This window comes from Cryptotermes secundus, unplaced genomic scaffold (assembly GCF_002891405.2).
Source record: "Cryptotermes secundus unplaced genomic scaffold, Csec_1.0 scaffold968, whole genome shotgun sequence".
In the NCBI taxonomy this organism is placed as follows: Eukaryota; Metazoa; Arthropoda; class Insecta; order Blattodea; family Kalotermitidae; genus Cryptotermes; species Cryptotermes secundus.
The window spans coordinates 648,527-666,295 of record NW_019719376.1 but is presented as its reverse complement, the minus strand read 5'-3'; the positions used below and the strand labels follow the sequence as shown (position 1 = coordinate 666,295).

The window sequence follows — 17,769 nt, the reverse complement described above, 5'->3', positions numbered from 1 at the left end:
ATGCATTCAGAAAATATGTAATTAACATGTGTGTGAAAATGTAACTTTGAATCAAAGAAAACACCCAGGTCCTTAATACTGATGGTGCGTGTAATGATATCATGACAAAGCTGATACTCGTAGCTCAGAAAATAATAATAATAATAATAATAATAATAATAATAAGCCTGTCTACAAAGAACCTGGATTATATGGAAACATGACTTCATTACAAAATATATTCAGTCTCAATTAAAAGCAATGTAAAATTAACCTCTAACAAATGAACAGTTTCAACATGCAAATGAGAATGTAATGGGATACACCCTGCTTAAAATTGTTTTCAGTTAACATAATTTTACAAATTATAAATCACTCCGTCCAATGTGACCTGTAAGTTTTTATGTAGTAAAAAACTTACAGGTCACATTGGATGGAGTGATTTATAATTTGTAATTGTTATTGTGACGGACCAGAATGTAACAAATCAAAAATAACATAATTTTGTTCCATACTATGGTTTGCAGATTTACTGGAGGATGATCACTCTTTGGAGGGGGGGGGGAGAAAGACAAGGAAAGGAAAAGAAATGGTGGAAGAAATCTGAAAAATGTATACTGCTGTGTTAAAGTATAGAATACAGTATGGCACTAACAAGACTGAATGGTTAAGGAATGCCGGTCCCACTACTGTTGTCCTTCATAATGCATAACCTAAAACCATCTAGCACTTGTGTGATGTAGTGTACCTGCCAGGGTGGTCAGGACATGAGGATGGTGATGCATGCAAAACAGTCTATAGCTTCAGGAATCATATTTGTGCAACAGCTATCAATTGTAGGAATTCCCTCATCACACATTCAGGTTTCACTTATTTCTCTAAACTTACTCTAGTGTAGTATACAGTGTAACATGAATTTTCACATGATTTGTATTGTATATACTGTGCAATATGTTTTTTCTGTGTTAAATAGGAAACCTATCTGAAATTAAAAGAAACAATGTTCTGGTGCAGGATTTACTGCATATTGCAAGGCAGCACATTCTAACAAGAATTTTCTTTATCAGGGGATTATAGTGAAGTCTTCTTGAGTGACCACCTGTGTGATAATGGAGTTAGTATCCAATGTCTAAGAGACTGTCTCTTTCTCCACCATCGGGAGATGTCATGAATGGCAAGGCTGTACACTGTATTTGTACTTCAAATGTATGCACTCAGAGCCTAGTGTTCTGTCCAGGTACACGCCATTTGGGGAACACTGGCCAGTCATGCAGTCAGTGATCACAGTCTATGCTGATTTACGTGGAGACTCAGGGATGCTAACTGTTGCTGGTCCTTCATTCTGATGTTCTTTGATGAATCTGCTTCGTTGAAGCATGCTGGTGACCAAATATGAAGAAAGATTTAGATTAAATCATGTATCTCTGTTAAGGTTACAAGGGAGAGCCATCATTAAACATCAGAACAAAAGGACCAACAGCACCTCACATCCTGGAGTGTCAAGTTTAAATATGAACTGTGATGACTGACTGCCTGACTGTCTACTCTGTCCCTCATGATCCATGCCTGGACAGGACACTGGGCTCTAAAAGCATACTTTGTGGGTATAAATACAAAATGTGGCCACATCTCTTATCATGTAAACCTCTGATGATGGAGACAGAGACTTTATCTTCAGATGGCTAATCATCCTAGAAGACTTCATATCACACAATCAGCTTGAAAGCCAAATTGTATATACATACGCGGATATTACAAAACTAAAAATACCTGTGACTAACTCTATGAAAGGACACAGTCTTCTTGAACAATAAGGGAATCTTAATTGTTTATAGAAACTGTCACTGTTAAAAATGCTTTATGCAATAGGCACAATGTTCAGTTCTGTTCTTGCCTACAGTAAAGGATTATGCAACACATCTATTATACTCTCACAGTGCTACACACTTTTGCCTCTGTACTTTTAATAAAGGAATCTTTATTTCACTAAAGTAAATATAAACGAGTGGCAAAGAAATTTAGCTTTTTCCTTTTCACCAAGACTTTCACCAAACCATTCTGTAAAAATGGACAATTTTCCAAGACAGTGAGTATTTCAATTCCACGTCTGTCCTGGTAGCATGGCACATGGCATAGTTGGTTGAGGCACTATGCTACAAGCCAGATGGTCGTGGGTTGATTCCAAGTGAGGTCATTGGATTTTTTCTTCAATGTACTTAATCCTTCCAGCTGCACTACGGCCCTGGGGTCACCTAAGCCTCTAACAGAAATGAGTACCAGGGGGTAAAGGGTGGCCAGCGCATAAGGTTAACAACATACCGCCATCTCAACCTGTGGTCTGCGATGATGGCACAGGTGGCCCGCAAGCAGACATAAATTAAATTAAATTATTCAAACAAAACAAATTAAAATTAAATAAGCAAGTAAAAGTTGTTGAAATGAAATGCATACTGAAAAAAAAAAAGCTTTCTAAATTCCATGAAAATTTCAATGACCAGACAAGAATCCATATTTCCAGGGTATGAGGGTGTGACTGCGTTGTCACTAACTTCAGAGGAGGGACCACACCACGCACGCAGAAAGACTGACAATAAAAGAGGGGTGCACTGACAATATTATGGTTTTATTGCTCCCACTTTCCCTTGCTGTTTTGTTAGATTTGAAGTAAACATGTGTTGTCCACATTTCAACCAATTGGTTGTTTATTATTATTTATTACTGAAAGTTTTCCTCTTTCAATGAACGCTCAGTATATCTTCATAAGTGCTAATTGATAGCTGGACAAAGTGTGTCGTGAGAGAACTCCAGTTTTTATATACATTTTTTGGAACATTTTTGATAATGGAAAAGTGGCTTAGAACAGGGACTTTCAAAGAAAAGAAAACGAAACAGGTGATGCTAACCCTCATTGTTATGCACATGTTGTAACAGCGAGTAAATGTGATACTTTCAAAGTCGAAGAAGCAAGCAGTTCAAAGAAAAAATACAGTAGGAATTATGACGGTTCGTATTTGGAATTTTGGTTTACTTTGTGAGGTGATGAAAGTGAACAGAAACATCAACGTGTTTTGTTATGAAGTGTTGTCGAATGAGTGCACGAAACCTGCAAAACTCTGACGACATTTAGAAACTAAACAATGTGATGTGAAAAATAAGCCAATCAGAGTTTTTCAGCAACACTTAGGGACATTAAATCATGGGCAAAATATAATTTCGGTCATGGGTTCGATTAATACCAAGGCATAGGCCGCATGATAGTTCAAGCGGTTAGTTGCTGGCTTCCCACCGCGGTAGCCAGGGTTCGATCCCGGGTCTGGTCAGGTGGGATTTGTGGTGGACAAAGTGGCGCTTGGGCAGGTTTTCTCCGAGTACTTAGGTTCCCCTGCCAATTCTCATTCCGCCAAATTCTCCATCATCATAATCACCCAGGGCAGGCTACAATAGGCCAATCAGTGGCTGCCATGCCGAGTGGACCCAGTTGGACTCCACCCGCAGTAAGTGAATTAAAAAAGAAAACAGCAAGGCATTGGAAGCAACGATATGGTAGGAGACGTAGAATCTCAGTTAATCAAAAGCGTTAAGAAGAGCCCTTATTATGTGTTACAAATAGACGAGGCTACTGATGTTGCAAATGATGTGCACTTAAATATGCTACATAAGATATTCGTATGATAACAACATTCATAACAATATTTTGTTTTGTAGAACTTTGTCAACCCGAACAACTGGAGAAGAAATATTTCACACTCTCAATAATTACACAAGAGACAAAGGGATCCAATGAGAAAAATGTGTGGGCTTCTGTTCGGATGGAGCTCGTGCCCTTACAGGCAGGCATAGTGGGGTTGTTTCTAAGGTCAAGGAAGTAGCTCCAGATATGAATTGGGTACACTGTTTCATACATAGGGAAGCGTTGGCTCCAAAAGAATACCACCAGAATTTAAAACTGTGCTAAGACAAAGCTGTAAACTAGTTAATTTTATTAAGGCTTGACCATTAAGTAACAGGTTATTTTCTGTACTCTGTGATGAAATGGGCAGTAAATATACAAAACTTTTACTTCATTCTGAAATTCGCTGGATTTCCAGGGGTAGAAAAAAATACTAACAAGGTTATTTCAATTAAGGCACAAAGTTTTACTGTTTGTAAATGAACGTAATACTGATTTTGCATCACTCCTTGTTGATGAAGCATGGTTATTAGCACTATCCTATCTTTCAGACATTTTTCCTAAATTAAATGAACTAAATCTCTCCCTTTATGGAAATTCTTAAACTGTTCTTCGTGCCTATGACAAAATGAAGGCATTCAAGAAAAAACTGGTGTTATGGATTAGTTCTGTAAAAGACAGAAAATTTGCACTTTTTCAAACATTGGAATCCTTTTTAGTGGAAAATGATATTTTGGTTGAATCTGAGTTTCTGGAGAGGGTTTGTGACCACCTCAAAACTGTGAAACAGAAATTTGAAACATATTTTCCGAATAACTTTTATGAGAAATTTCTGTGGGTTTGCCATCCATTTCCAGCTTACAATCACAAAAACGACCTTTCGTTATAGAAAAAAATTGAGTTAATTAAGCTTTCAAGTGACAGTGGGCTTAAAATGCAATTCCGTGTTCTTGGTTTGGTTCGATTCTGGATCTCGCCCTCAGTGAGAAGTGAATTTCCCGAATTATCTGAAGAAGCACTGAAAATCATCATGCAGTTTTCAATAACCTATCTTTGTGAGAAAGGATTTTCATTGCTCTTTCAAATAAAAACAAAATATAGAAATCGTCTTCGTGTGAGTGCCGATCTTCAACTGAAGTTGACCAATACTGAGCCAGATATCCAGGAACTCTGTAAGGGCCGACAAGCTCAACAATCAATCAATCAATCAATCAACAATCAATTCTTTATTTGTTTAATAAAGATTAAAACTTTGTTCAATGATGATTCACTTTTAATAATTTACTTCCAATGTAATTAATTATGTTTCCATATGTATTCAAAACATGCTTTTAGATTTATCATGTTATAAACGGTACAGTAGTCCAAAATATTGGTAATACCACATAGGTTTAAAAAAAGGACTACATAACTTAGTAGTTTGTAGAATTTTTTCAGACATTTTACTGGTCCTTGGGCTTAAAAAGGTTGAGAAACACTGGTCTAGAAAATGTAAGAGCCTGAATATCTCACAACCCTATGGGCCTGTTACAGGGATAGCTTTACCTTTTGGGCATGCGGTAGCATAACTGGTTGAGGCACTATGCTACAAGCTGGAAGGTCACTGGTTTGAATCCTGATGAGGTCATTGGATTCTTCAGTTGATCTAACCCTTCCAGCCGCATTGTGGCCCTGGGGTCAACTCAGCCCCTAACAGAAATGAGTACCAGGATCTTCTGGGGGGGGGGGTAAAAGGTGGTCACCACATAATGCTGGCAACCTCACTGCCAGCTGATTGTCTAGAAAATGTGGGAGCCTTAACATCTCACAACCCTATGTGCTCTCAGCCTGCTACAGTGATAGGTTTACCTTACCTTATTTGTCCTGGTAGACACAGTATATACAGCAGTTTTAACCATCTATCCTTCTTTTATGGTGCGTATATGTATGATGCCTTCCCATCTATATATATTCCTTACCATCAACAATTCCATTTCAGTGGTCATGAAAATTTATGTGGGAACAATACTATACTGTGTGTAAAGCATCTCTGAGGGTGCCTTATCATCAGACAGTGACAGAAGTCATTACATTAACATTCCAGAGTTACTAAATTTGTTTTCAATATACAGTGGAAACTGAATTCACCATACCAGAGGTCTCACTGAGTTCAAGAGTTCTCTTCTGTAAGGTTACCTAATCAAGGCATGATGTATCCTCACATGTGTTTTAGAGAAACAGTGGTATAATTTAATATAGAGTCTGAAATTTTAGGTGTAGATAGGTCTTACAAAAATTATACAACATTTCTTAACATCATTTTTGTGTGTAAACTAGAACAACAAAATAGCATCTGTGTGAAAGTACTGCTGTATTTGATAGCCATACATTATAAACATATCTAAAAAGTATTCTGTGAAACATCTAGTACACATTAAAGTCAACAAACATGGCAGTAGTGCAAAACTTCTTGGAGTTTAAATTCTGACACTTTTCAGGTAACATAAGTTTGTACCATTAAAAATTACTGACAAAGACAACTAATTTATCAGTTAAGATCTCCACTGTAACAGTGGTGTATTAGCTTATAATTTGAGATAATTTATCTCTATACATGAGCACTTATAGAAAATCAATAGTCAAAGAACTGGGACCTTTTGTTTCTTGCTGATTTTAATGCTGAAGTGAATTGAACATAATCTTTTATCAGTCATGTAGGTAGCAGATGCAGTGAAAAGTTACTTTACAAGAAAACAGCAACCAAAATACATACATATATAATATATGGAGCCATGCTTAATGGTGTTCTTTGGTCCAAGAACATACTTTTTACTTTCCCAGATAATATATGCAGCCAAATATCAAACTCACCTTAGGGCTGAAGTAGTTTACAACTTTGTCCATAGCAGCCAGTTCACTTGCTCTTTCTGTAATGACCTTGACAACATTTGGCATATGATTTAGTGGTTTCTGCAAATAAATACCATATGGACATTCCTTTCAGTCCTCTGTACCAGCCAAGTGGTAGTTGGTTATTTCATACAGTTACACAGACCATCACATAACTATTTTCCTATAAGCAAAGCCTCATAATATTCTGATTTCTCTATTTAGTAATTTAATATTCATCGGTAATGACAAAAATTTAATGGAGTCCTTTTACTCTCTCACCTTTAGGGAACTTCTTAAGCTATCCTATGATAGGAAAATGTGGTACAGTTTGCACATAATTCAAGAATTCCAAACTGTCATTAATCTCAGGGCATCCAAGAATTGTAATATGCTTTTAAGCATGGGCATATGAAGGACTAATGAGAGAAAATTAATAACAACTGAAATGCATTTCATGAGACAAATGACAGGTTAAATCCCTTTCAAGTGTAAAGTGAATAAAGAAATATAAACAGCATTAATAAATTTCATCTACAAGAGATTTTGTATAACACTATAGAAGAAGTTGAAAACATGTTGAAATTATGAGCCCTGATAGACCCCGTCAAAATTGTACAATATCAAATGGAATAAAATGATTTGGGAGATCTGAGAAATATTGGAAATATTCTGTTTTTAAACCTGTAACAGGCTAAACAGACATAATATTGTGCAAGACAATTTCAGATTGTGCCAACTTATAATTCTGAAATATGCAGTACTGATATAGAAGAAGTTACTCAGCACACTGCCCTCATCTTGACCCATTTTACATGACATTGAAATGTTAATGTAGGGACACACCATACAGTCATATGTAGTAAGCTCATTATCTAGCATGTGTGAGGAATGCAGTTTGCTAGTTACATGAGGAAAACTCATACACTTTCACTGTATGCCTCGCATGGCAGTCATCATAGGTGATACAGTGGGACTGATGGATGGAAGAACTACCACATGGTGAATAAACATATGCACATCACAAGTTACTTTTTGAATGATGTTATAAGAATAAATTGTCTTTGAAGTGTTTTCTAGCTGGATGAGAACTATGGATGCTTGAGTACTGAATAACCACAAGTTTACTGTATATGGTACATTAAAAGCATAGAAAGACTGAGTGGGTATAATCAAATAATGAAGAATTTCGAAGTTTTTATTTCTTAGAGTATTGTTCCAGTAATGAAATTGAGACTGTTGAGAAAAGCTACACATATAGCATGCATGAGGAAACAAGAAAAATATCATGATAGTAAGGAAACCTCATGGAAACTGGACACTTAAAGATGAATGTAGAGATAAATGAGGAAGTGATATTAAATTGAGTTCTAGGGAAGTGAAGGCTGTGATGATTCAAACTGAATTAACAGCCCAATTTCAGTCTCTTGCAGTAACAGTGATGGACTTGTAGCAAGGGCAGTCCCAGAAGAGCTAAATAATTTGATGTTTCAGTTTGAGTAATAGCTATTTATTTTCAGTCTTATTAATGAAACTTTTGCAAATGTTTCAATGGATGTGTGGTTACTGCTGCACTCTCACATTTCATTTATTTGTTTTATTATTAATGCAACCTGTTTCAGCCTTACATTACTATCATGAGGTATATGAGGTCTGACAATAAAGTTTGTGAACTCGCCACCATGTGCTTGCCATGGCACCAGTGGACAGAAACCTCAGTATGATTCGATGACATTGGCATATCGGCGTTTCATAAAGTTGTGTTGCTGTTGATCTATAGCAGTCTCTTTCTATTATTGTCTGAGTGTGTTTTGGTGTGCCATGGTGAGAATGTTGGGATGCATATTAAATTTCCTGGTAAATTTGACAAGAGTGAAAGTGGAACCAGAGATATGTTAGTGCAAGCTTATGGGGATAATGCTATGAAGAAAATAGCAGTTTACAAGTAGGTGACACTTTTGTGAGGGAAGAGAAAGTGTCACTGATGAAGACAGATTAGGACAGCCTGCAGTGAGCAGAACTGAAGAAAACATTGCAAAAGTTCATCAAATTGTGCATGAAAATCGTTGGTTGACTGTCAGGAGCGTAGCAGAGCAAGAGAACATCAACCATGAAACAGCTGGAAAATCTGAAGATCTTGACATGAGGAAGGTGTGTGCAAAAGTGGTCCCAAAGGACCTGCTCACACAGCACAGTCTGTGAGGGAGTACTTAGCTAGTAAACAAACAACTACTGGAACACTCTCCATATTCAACGGATCTAGCCCCAATAACTTTTTTCTGTTCCAAAGGTAAAGGAAATATTGAAAGGAAGGCATTTAATGACATTGATGACATGAGGAGTAATACAACAGAAGCTCTGAAGTCCATTCCACAAAACCAGTTCCAAAATTGTTTTGAAGGGTGGACTTCATTCAGTATTCAGTTATTCAGTATTGAGGGGGTGGGTTACCCCATGCACCGTGACCAGTTTGATCTATTGTGCGTCCCCCTTTGAATTTCTACTGTCTCCATACCCTACCGGTACTGGTGGTCGCTGTCGTTCCCCTTCTGTCAGTGAGGTTGTCCCTCCTCTGGCAGTGGTACCTAAGCTTCCCCATCTACCGGAGGCATTGGAAACTACTTGGGCAGGAAATTTGCCTAATTTAGCTCAGAAGTCTCCTAGAGACATGAGGTTCTTTTACATGCCGTAAATCTACGACACAGGACCCACGGCTTAAAGTCCCTCCCAGAGGACTTGTTCCCTGAGTTTTTCCGCCCTTAAAAATTCCACGACCTCTGCCGGGTTTGAACCCGCATACCTTGAGTCATGAGGTGGGAACATTACCCCTAGACTATGGAGGCCTCTAAGGGTGGACATGGTGCTGGCATTGGTGTATAGCTTCCCAAAGGGAGTACTTTGAAGGCAACCACAGTGATATTCATCAATGAGGTAACTTTCACTGTAATGAGTTCGCGAACTTTATTGTCAGACCACATATCATATGTGTACATCATAAATTGTACATACATCAACCTCCTATTGAAAAAAACACAAAGTAAAATTAATTACAGGTTTAAAGTTAAAAATTGGTTAAAATATGTTTAAAACTGAAATTGTTAATGACTCCAGTTTTCTTCTTTTGAGGATGCCAGGACAGCTTGGTAGGTACAGTGACAGGCTACAGGCAGATTGGCTGTGCTTTGGTTTCTGGCAGGGACAAGATTTTTCTCTTCTCCATAGTATCAATACTGGCTCTAAGGCCCACCCAGCTTCCTGTCCAATGGGTATTGTAGGCTCTTTCCTCAGTGGCAAAGTGGCAGGGTTATGGAGCTGGCCACCCACCTCCATCTAATGCTGAGATCAAAAATGGTGGAGCTATACCTCCACCTCCCCATTGTCCTCATGGCGCAGTGCTTAATTAAGTAAGCACATGGACTACCTTTATACCTTTTATACTATAGTGCATTTGTCATATGGGTATGGTCATCTCCCATTAATTGACATAATTGGTTCCATGAAACATTGTCGATTAATGATTCATTGGTTAACAAATCCAGTTTTAACTTTTGCTTTGCTTTTCATTATAGGGACCATAATTTCATTAATACTGTTAAGAAAGTTGCAAAATGTGAGTAAAAGCAGTGAACACTGATAATATTGTACTACCACACTACCAGAATGGCTGGCTGATGTGACTTGTAAATATTGGCAATGCACCAAAGCTTTTGTGACTGTTGACTGAGTGGGGAATGACAGTTGTTTTGATACTTAGACATGTTGCAGGAGTGCCAATGTACCAAATCATCAATTAATGGGGGATGCTGTATTTGATGAAGGTCTTGTTACACATGTCTCATTTGTCAGGTATGGTGTTCTTGACACTGAATAAAAATATCCTTCGGAGAATGTGTGATTGGTGTGCCTCATTATATATACATTTTTTATGCAGGTGTGTTGTTACTAGCCCATATCTATTGGATGTGTATTCATGGTTGGTGAGTGAAGATCGTTAATTTTTAATTGCTGAACTTTGAAAAATCTGTGATAGCTGCTTCTTCTTTGACATCAGGATCGTGCCAAAAGGGACTAGTACTGTATTTTCCTGAATGGAAGACAAGTTTTCCCCCTTTAAGGGTTAAAAGGTTAAATCTTATAGTTACTTCAGAGTATGACAGGAATGTGCTGATTGCTTTATAAGGCTAGCTGTCCTGGATTTGAGTTTTTGCCAGTAAACGTTATGGGAGGTGCTAGCAAGAAGATATGTGTGTGATGCATAGGTGTTATATGAACTGTTCCAGAGAATTAATATAGTGATATCTCTGAGAGAGAATATACTAAGTGATAGTGAAATAAATGTGTAAATATCATCATGTGGTGAACAGAGTGTCACCTCTGATAAAGAACAAAATGTCAATGACAGCAGCGGCATGCAGCATGGCAGACTGGCAAAGCCAGGTGCTGAGTGACCACATTTGCCATTTACTGGCAAGCATGGCATAAATGTTGATTTAGAAGACCCCAGTAATATTCTGTAAGTGGCCATGCCATAGCTCATGCAGTTAGTCGCTGGCTTCCCACCGTGGCGGCCCAGGTTCGATCCTGGGTCTGGTCACGTGGGATTTGTGGTGGACAAAGTGGCGATGGGGCAGGTTTCCTCCAAGTACTTCCGTTTCCCCTGCCAATCTTCATTCCACCAAATGCTCCACAATCACCCTCACCTATCAGCTGGGGCTGGTACAATGGGCCAGAAGTGGCTGCAGTACAAGAGACTTAGTCCCACCCCACTAGCAACAGAAAAAACATTCTGTAATATTTCAAGTTCTTTTGTACTCCAGAAATTGTGGAACAGCCAGAAAAACACATCGGTATACCCCAAAATAAAAAAAATGATAGGTTTCAGTCTACAAAGACAGAATAATGATAATGAAGTGGAAAAATGAAAAAGCTATTTGTTTTATAAGTGCCACTCATGATGACAGAAGGGTTCCAACTAGGGTTCATGGGTATTATTATTATTATTGGAGGGGGTGGGTTTCCCCATGCACCACGACCAGTTGTTGATCTATTGTACGTCCCCCTTTGATATTCTACCAGTCCCCATACCCTGCCGGTGGTGCATGCTATCAGCCCCGTTGAGCCAACGAGGTCGGCCCTCGGTACCTTGATGCTTCCCCCATCTACCAGAGGCATTGGAAACTACTTGGGCAGGAAATTGTTGACTAATTTTGCTCAGAGGTCTCCTAGAGACATGAGGATCTTTTACGTGCCGTAAATCCACGACACGGGACCCACAGCTTAAAGTCCCTCCCAGAGGACTTGTTCCCTGAAATTTTCCGCCCTTAAAAATTCCACGACCTCCGCCAGGTTTGAATCCGCGTGCCTTGAGTCATGAGGTGGGAATGTTACCCTAGACTACGGAGGCCACTGGGTTCATGGGTAAGACATGCAGAAGCCCAAAGTAGTCAATGATTATAATTCCAGGATGGGAGATGTGGACCTCAGTGGTACTTCATAAGCCATCATAGCACAAAGGGGGAGGGATATAAAAAATCACTATCATTTGACTCTGAATTCATATTTACAAAACAGAAAATGGCAGCAGAATTTTCAGAATGGAATTTCAAGTGACACTTATACAAAATTTAATTTCAAGATATCATATGAGAGAGAAGAGACTGTCAGGCAGACCACCAACAACTGCACCATCACCAAGAATGAATGCACCTCACTATCCCTCCTACATTGCTGTCACAGTGTCAAAGCAAAATCCATGTCAGCATTGAGTTATGTGCTACCGACAGGGTTAACGTTGTGAAACAAGGTACAACTGCAAAACCTGTAGGGTGGCCCTGTGTGCTGCATCCTGTTTCCAACATTACCATATGGCAGCTGACTTCTACAGGTGTGAAAGGGGATTGAGGTTCAACAAGTGGCTAAGAAGTGTCTGAAAAGATTTTTGTGGCCAGAAAGCGTACTATGGGCTGGTATAGAAAACTATACCATAATTATAAAGACCATCACCATACATGCCATTGGAGTTGCTGTAATGTGTGTGGTGGTATAATCATTTTAAATGATGATTTCATAGTCTGTATGAGAGAACAATTTTGTAGTCGATGTTTGGAAGAATAAATAAATTATTGCACAGTTCATTAATCCACAATAGCCCTGAGCTTGCGAAGGTAGTACAAATTCAGCACACACGGCAGTAAGAAATGTCTGTTATCAATGACACAGCTGGAGCTGTAGCGGGTCAAAATTGAATGCTGCAATAATCAAAGATGTGTGTGTTTAGGCTGGAGGTAATTTTGTCAGTCAGCTTCTATGATCATGCTTTGTTTCTAAACACTAGGCGCCAGTCAAGACTGCATACAGTGAATGTGCAGAAGTTAGACATATCTTTGCAGTCACATACTTGGAACTGAAATGCATGCCAGTGGTCAGTGGCATACTTCTTGAGAATAAAGCCAAAAGTACAGAATTTTACTAAAAATATATACATAAAAATCAACGTAACGACTATATAGATGAAAATATAGATATATGTGTGTGTGTGTGTGTATCAACTCTGATAATTGGTCTATCAGAGACTTTTTGTTTCGTAACTTTATAATGACACACAGTTGAGATAGTGAATTTTAAAATGGGAGCAACAATTATGAAATTTAGTGCCGCATTAACAAATTTAAATGCCCAGGAAATTTTAATGTCCCACTGTGGGAGAGATAACATGGATTTTTTATATATATATATATACACACACACACTTTAACTTGTTCAGGATCATTTAAAACAATTTTATTCTGAATAGCTCTTTGTTGGGGCTGGTGTTTTGACACTGCTGGGACAATAAAGAATTCCAGTGTAGAATCACTGCACCAGAGGCTCATGACCATGACAGCAGACCTCTCCAGAAATGATAGTGAAAGGTTTTATAAAATGCTGTATAACTGATGAACTGGATGGAAAGACAGATGATGAAGTTGGGAATGCTGACAGTGAACATGAGAGTGTAAGCAATGAATGTGAGACAGAAGAGGGCAACTGGGAAGACAGTGAAACTAAGACAATATGAATGGTGAACAGAGTGAGAATTATGATGCTGAATAAAGGCTAGTGACATCAAGAAGGAAAAATCACCTCAATAAATTCCAATTAGAACATGTTTTCATATATTTGTTTTTTTCCTCACATGTTTGTAGTAGGATCATGAAATCAATTCTGGAAATTACTTCTTCTGTGCACACGACTCCTAATGTGCAGTCATCTTGCATTCAGAATCATCCATTCAAGTAAATAGAGTGACACATTTTAGTACACCATGAAAATGGCTAGTGTTATAAATTATTACACTGAAAAAATGTGTTTACTAGAGAAAATTCTCACTCTCATCTCAATTCTTGAAAATTTTCCAAATCCTCGCATATACCCACAAAATGGTATTTTAATGGGATCACTGGTACTCTATATTGGCACAAATATTAACAAGTAAATAACAAACAACATATAATGAGAAAGCAATACAGCAAGTAGTGATAACTAAATTAATGCTAATGGAATTCAGGCTAGAAACCTAGTTGTGACCACATCAGTACTGACAGGCAGATTGCATGGGTTCAAATGGTACTAAAAGCAAAGATGTTTATATGGTTCTTTCACAAAATGTTTTGCATCCAAACTTTTTCCAACTCCAGATGATCACATGAATTCCTAGAACTCAAAAGTTATTAATTTGTGGGTAATGGTTAGCCACATACTTTTATTTCGTTATTTTATGACAATATATCAATTGCTTGGGTGACATATAGGATCAAGTAGGATACTGGAAAAGTAGTTGTAATCTGTTTTGTGGTACTCCCAGAAATTACTTGAAAGAAACAAGAAAAATTACTCAAACTCTCAGCCATAATAGCTAGTCAGTGTTGAAACCAATCACACACATTACCACTGTCTAACACACCACACACAATGTATGTGTGACATCGAAGAATTATGAATATTGATGTGGTGTATTCTGGCATTACCATCTGTATATGGAATGAGATACTGGTTGGGAATAAGGAAATTTCAGGCTACTGAAATTGGAGGCTCTTGACTATATTAAAAAAATATCAGTAAAATCACTTTACTTATTGGTATCTGTATTACAGTAGCTGTTGAAAGGTGTGTTCTCCAACATCCAAGCACATTTCACACTTACACAAAGAATTCTGTTGAAATTAGGCTGTTTTTATGGTCCTGACAAATCAGAGGCACCAGTATCCTAGCATAACCAACAAAATTACTTTCTCTTGAATTTATTTCAAGGCTAGATATCTTGGTGTGGTATCTGGTATCAGCACATGCTTTGATTTATGCCTCTTCCTGTTGCCAAATGGGCTGGTTTTATGCTGCATTTGGTTAATTTTTAAACACATGGTCTGCTAGGTAAAAGTGAATTTGATACCACCAGCAAACTTTGTAAATGTCTGTCATAAGATCTTTTCTTCTTTAAAAAGAATGCATAGTTTGGAATTATATCTTCTCAAAATTGGACACACACACAGACAATGCTCACAAATTACAAGCTACAATATAAAAAAATGTTCGGTATAAATAAACTGCACACATGTTATCATGGTAGCATCCTTGTGGCAGACTATATTTACTTTCTTCATGAGTGACTGTGCCCTGACTGGTGGATGGATAAAAGAACCTTGCACAGAATGCCAGAAACTGTCAGCTATGTATAATACATACATTTAAGATCTATATTACATTCATAAAATGACTACAACTACTTAAATATCACTTACTGTAGGATAGCTGAAAACAATTGGGTAATTCTCCAGATCTTGTGGGGATTCAACAGGTTTATTTGGATGATGGTAACCTGGTCCTTTGAAATCTTCCAATCCACTTGCATCAAATACTAACATCACAGCTGTAGCATCATAACGTCGTTGAAAATTCTGAATCCTGCAATGTTTGTTCACAAATATTTTGTTTTATCAAGAAACATAATGCTAATATTAATGGTTTTACTATAAAAGTCAAATAGCTTTCTTCACAGTAACAAGAAGACAGATCTCATCACTTAATAACATTGTAATAGTCTCACATAACTTCTATATTATTTAATCTCCCCTCCCTTCCCAGTAAAGTAGTAAATTTAACATTTACTTAAGCCCTGTTGTTGTTCACATTATACAAGACCCAAGTTTTCTAAACCCACAAATATAAATGACATTTTAATGTGATAATCTTCTTTAACTTATAAGTCATGTAGCTTCACATAAGATTCTTGCATTCCTCATTTACTTGCTGCCAGTCACTCCCTAACTTTGTCAACCACAAGACAATGGTCAGCATTGGTCATCTCTTCTCGAAGATCAGACATCAGTATCATCTGATTTCTGTACTACCATTAATCTACCCTGTACTTTTCTAATTCCCTTGCTACTGTTTTCAACAAGCCTGGGCCACAGAATCCTGCCAGTATAGTACAATTCACAGAATTATATCATGCATTTGACATTTCATATCACATTTAATCCTGTTACTGCCAAGTCTCATACATCAAATTAGCAAGAACTGCCAAGTTGTTTCATAAGAAGTGAACAGCACAAGAGAAACCTTTATGCCAAACATCAAAAAGAGTATGTGTTACAAATCAGGAGTGGGGATAGCACAGTCAGTATTGCGACTGCCTACGGGCCAGACAACAGAGGAGTCAGAGTACAAGTCCTGGTGGGGTCAATAATATTCTCTTCTCCACATTGTCCAGAATGGTTCTGCAGACCACCAAGCCTTCTATCCAGTGGGTACCAGGGGCTCTTTCCCCAGGGGTTAAGCGGCCGAGGCGTGAAGCTGACCACTCACCTCCAGCTAGTGCTGAGGTCAAGAAAAATGGATCTACACATCAACTCCCCCATATACCTTCATGGCATAGTGCTTAATTAGTTAAGCAAAGGGACAACTTTACTTACTTTTTTTTACTATGTGTTAAAATCAGACATTTTGCATGTTTGTGCCATCTCTTTCCTAGAACGTATCACTTACTTGCTACAAAGAATTACAATCTGTGTTTGGCCAGCCAGTATTGTAGCAGGCCTAGAAGTATCTACCTTATTGGCTCAAGCAGTGTACTGGTAGGTTAAGAAAGCATATTCTTTGCAATCAAGAACAAAGATCCTACAAATTATGAAGTGAGTTTGTTTCCATTCCTCTGGTACAGATATCACTGCCAATCTACACTACTAATACAACTGCGGTAAACTTTGTTTACATACTTGTGGCAGTAATCATTAGTCTGTAGCTTGCTGCAGAGAGCTTTCATCTCTTGAGGAGACGTTTGTTGTGCCAATGTTGAATGGAAGTAGAGTGAGAATTTTGCCAGAAAAGCTGTCTTCAACTTCAGTAACCACTGCAAAAGTGCTGGTAATTGACTTGTTTTCAGGAAAGTAGCCCCAAAACCCAGTTTCCAGGACTAGAAACAGAACAGCAATCAACTTCGTGAAACTTCTTTTTTATGCTATTCCCATTTGAAATAAACAGGACATACAAAATTATGTTGTACAGAACATGCAGTAGCAATAGTTTAATAATCTCACTGAAAAAAGCATGCTATAATCATGTTTTCTTAAATGTCTTGATTATCAGGAATTCTCTCCAGTCACTTCCCATTCTCATGACATTTCTCCCAGATATCCATACTGATTGTTACCAACACTTGGTTCAAGAAGCCAAAGAGAAGAATTTACACATGGAAGGCACCTGGGGATTGGAGGAGGCATCAGCTGGACTACATCCTTGTGAAACATCGATTCAGAAACAGTGTGAAGGTTGTGAAGACGCTTCCTGGGGCAGATATTGACTCTGACCACAACTTACTGGTTGCCAAGTTCCGAACCAGGTTGAAGAAAATTATAAGATTTTGAAAGCGCAGACCCAGATGGGATTTGGAGAATTTATATGCTCAAAGACAAAGCGTGCAAGAGACCCTAGAAGAGAAACTCGGTGCAATTGAAGGTGAAAACGGAAATGCTGAAGCGCAGTGGAACAATATAAAAGAATGCATGTTAGATATTATCAGTGATTTGGTTGGTAAAGTTGAGAAGATAGCAAGAAAACCATGGGTTACACAGGAGATAAATGGAGGAGTGAAGGAAATGGAAGAATGTCAACAATGAAGAGGGCAGGAGGAAATACAGGAGACTGAGGAATGAATTGAAAAGAGCCACGGACAGGGCCAAAAAGGAATATCTTGAGAAGATATGTAATGAGATTAT

The 17,769-nt window shown here is 38.0% G+C and overlaps 2 protein-coding genes across 3 annotated transcripts in view; one reads left to right on the top strand and one right to left on the bottom strand.

Annotated features, from left to right (window-relative positions):
• Positions 1 to 4,867, top strand: part of LOC111865647 (platelet-activating factor acetylhydrolase) — a 50,870-nt gene extending 46,003 nt beyond the window's left edge. Inside the window, exon 10 of the mRNA XM_023853835.2 lies at positions 3,685 to 4,867. Coding sequence (XP_023709603.1) covers positions 3,685 to 3,848 — 164 coding nt within the window. The 3' untranslated portion in view covers positions 3,849 to 4,867. The remainder of the gene's footprint in view (positions 1 to 3,684) is intronic.
• The window catches only part of LOC111865633 (KICSTOR complex protein C12orf66 homolog), a 64,459-nt gene that overhangs the window by 14,183 nt on the left and 32,507 nt on the right, over positions 1 to 17,769 (bottom strand). For both annotated transcript variants that reach the window (XM_023853817.2, XM_023853825.2), the window contains exons 6-8: positions 16,771 to 16,967; positions 15,295 to 15,457; positions 6,500 to 6,598 (exon numbers count right to left, since the gene is read on the bottom strand). In XM_023853817.2, coding sequence (XP_023709585.1) covers positions 6,500 to 6,598; positions 15,295 to 15,457; positions 16,771 to 16,967 — 459 coding nt within the window. The remainder of the gene's footprint in view (positions 1 to 6,499; positions 6,599 to 15,294; positions 15,458 to 16,770; positions 16,968 to 17,769) is intronic.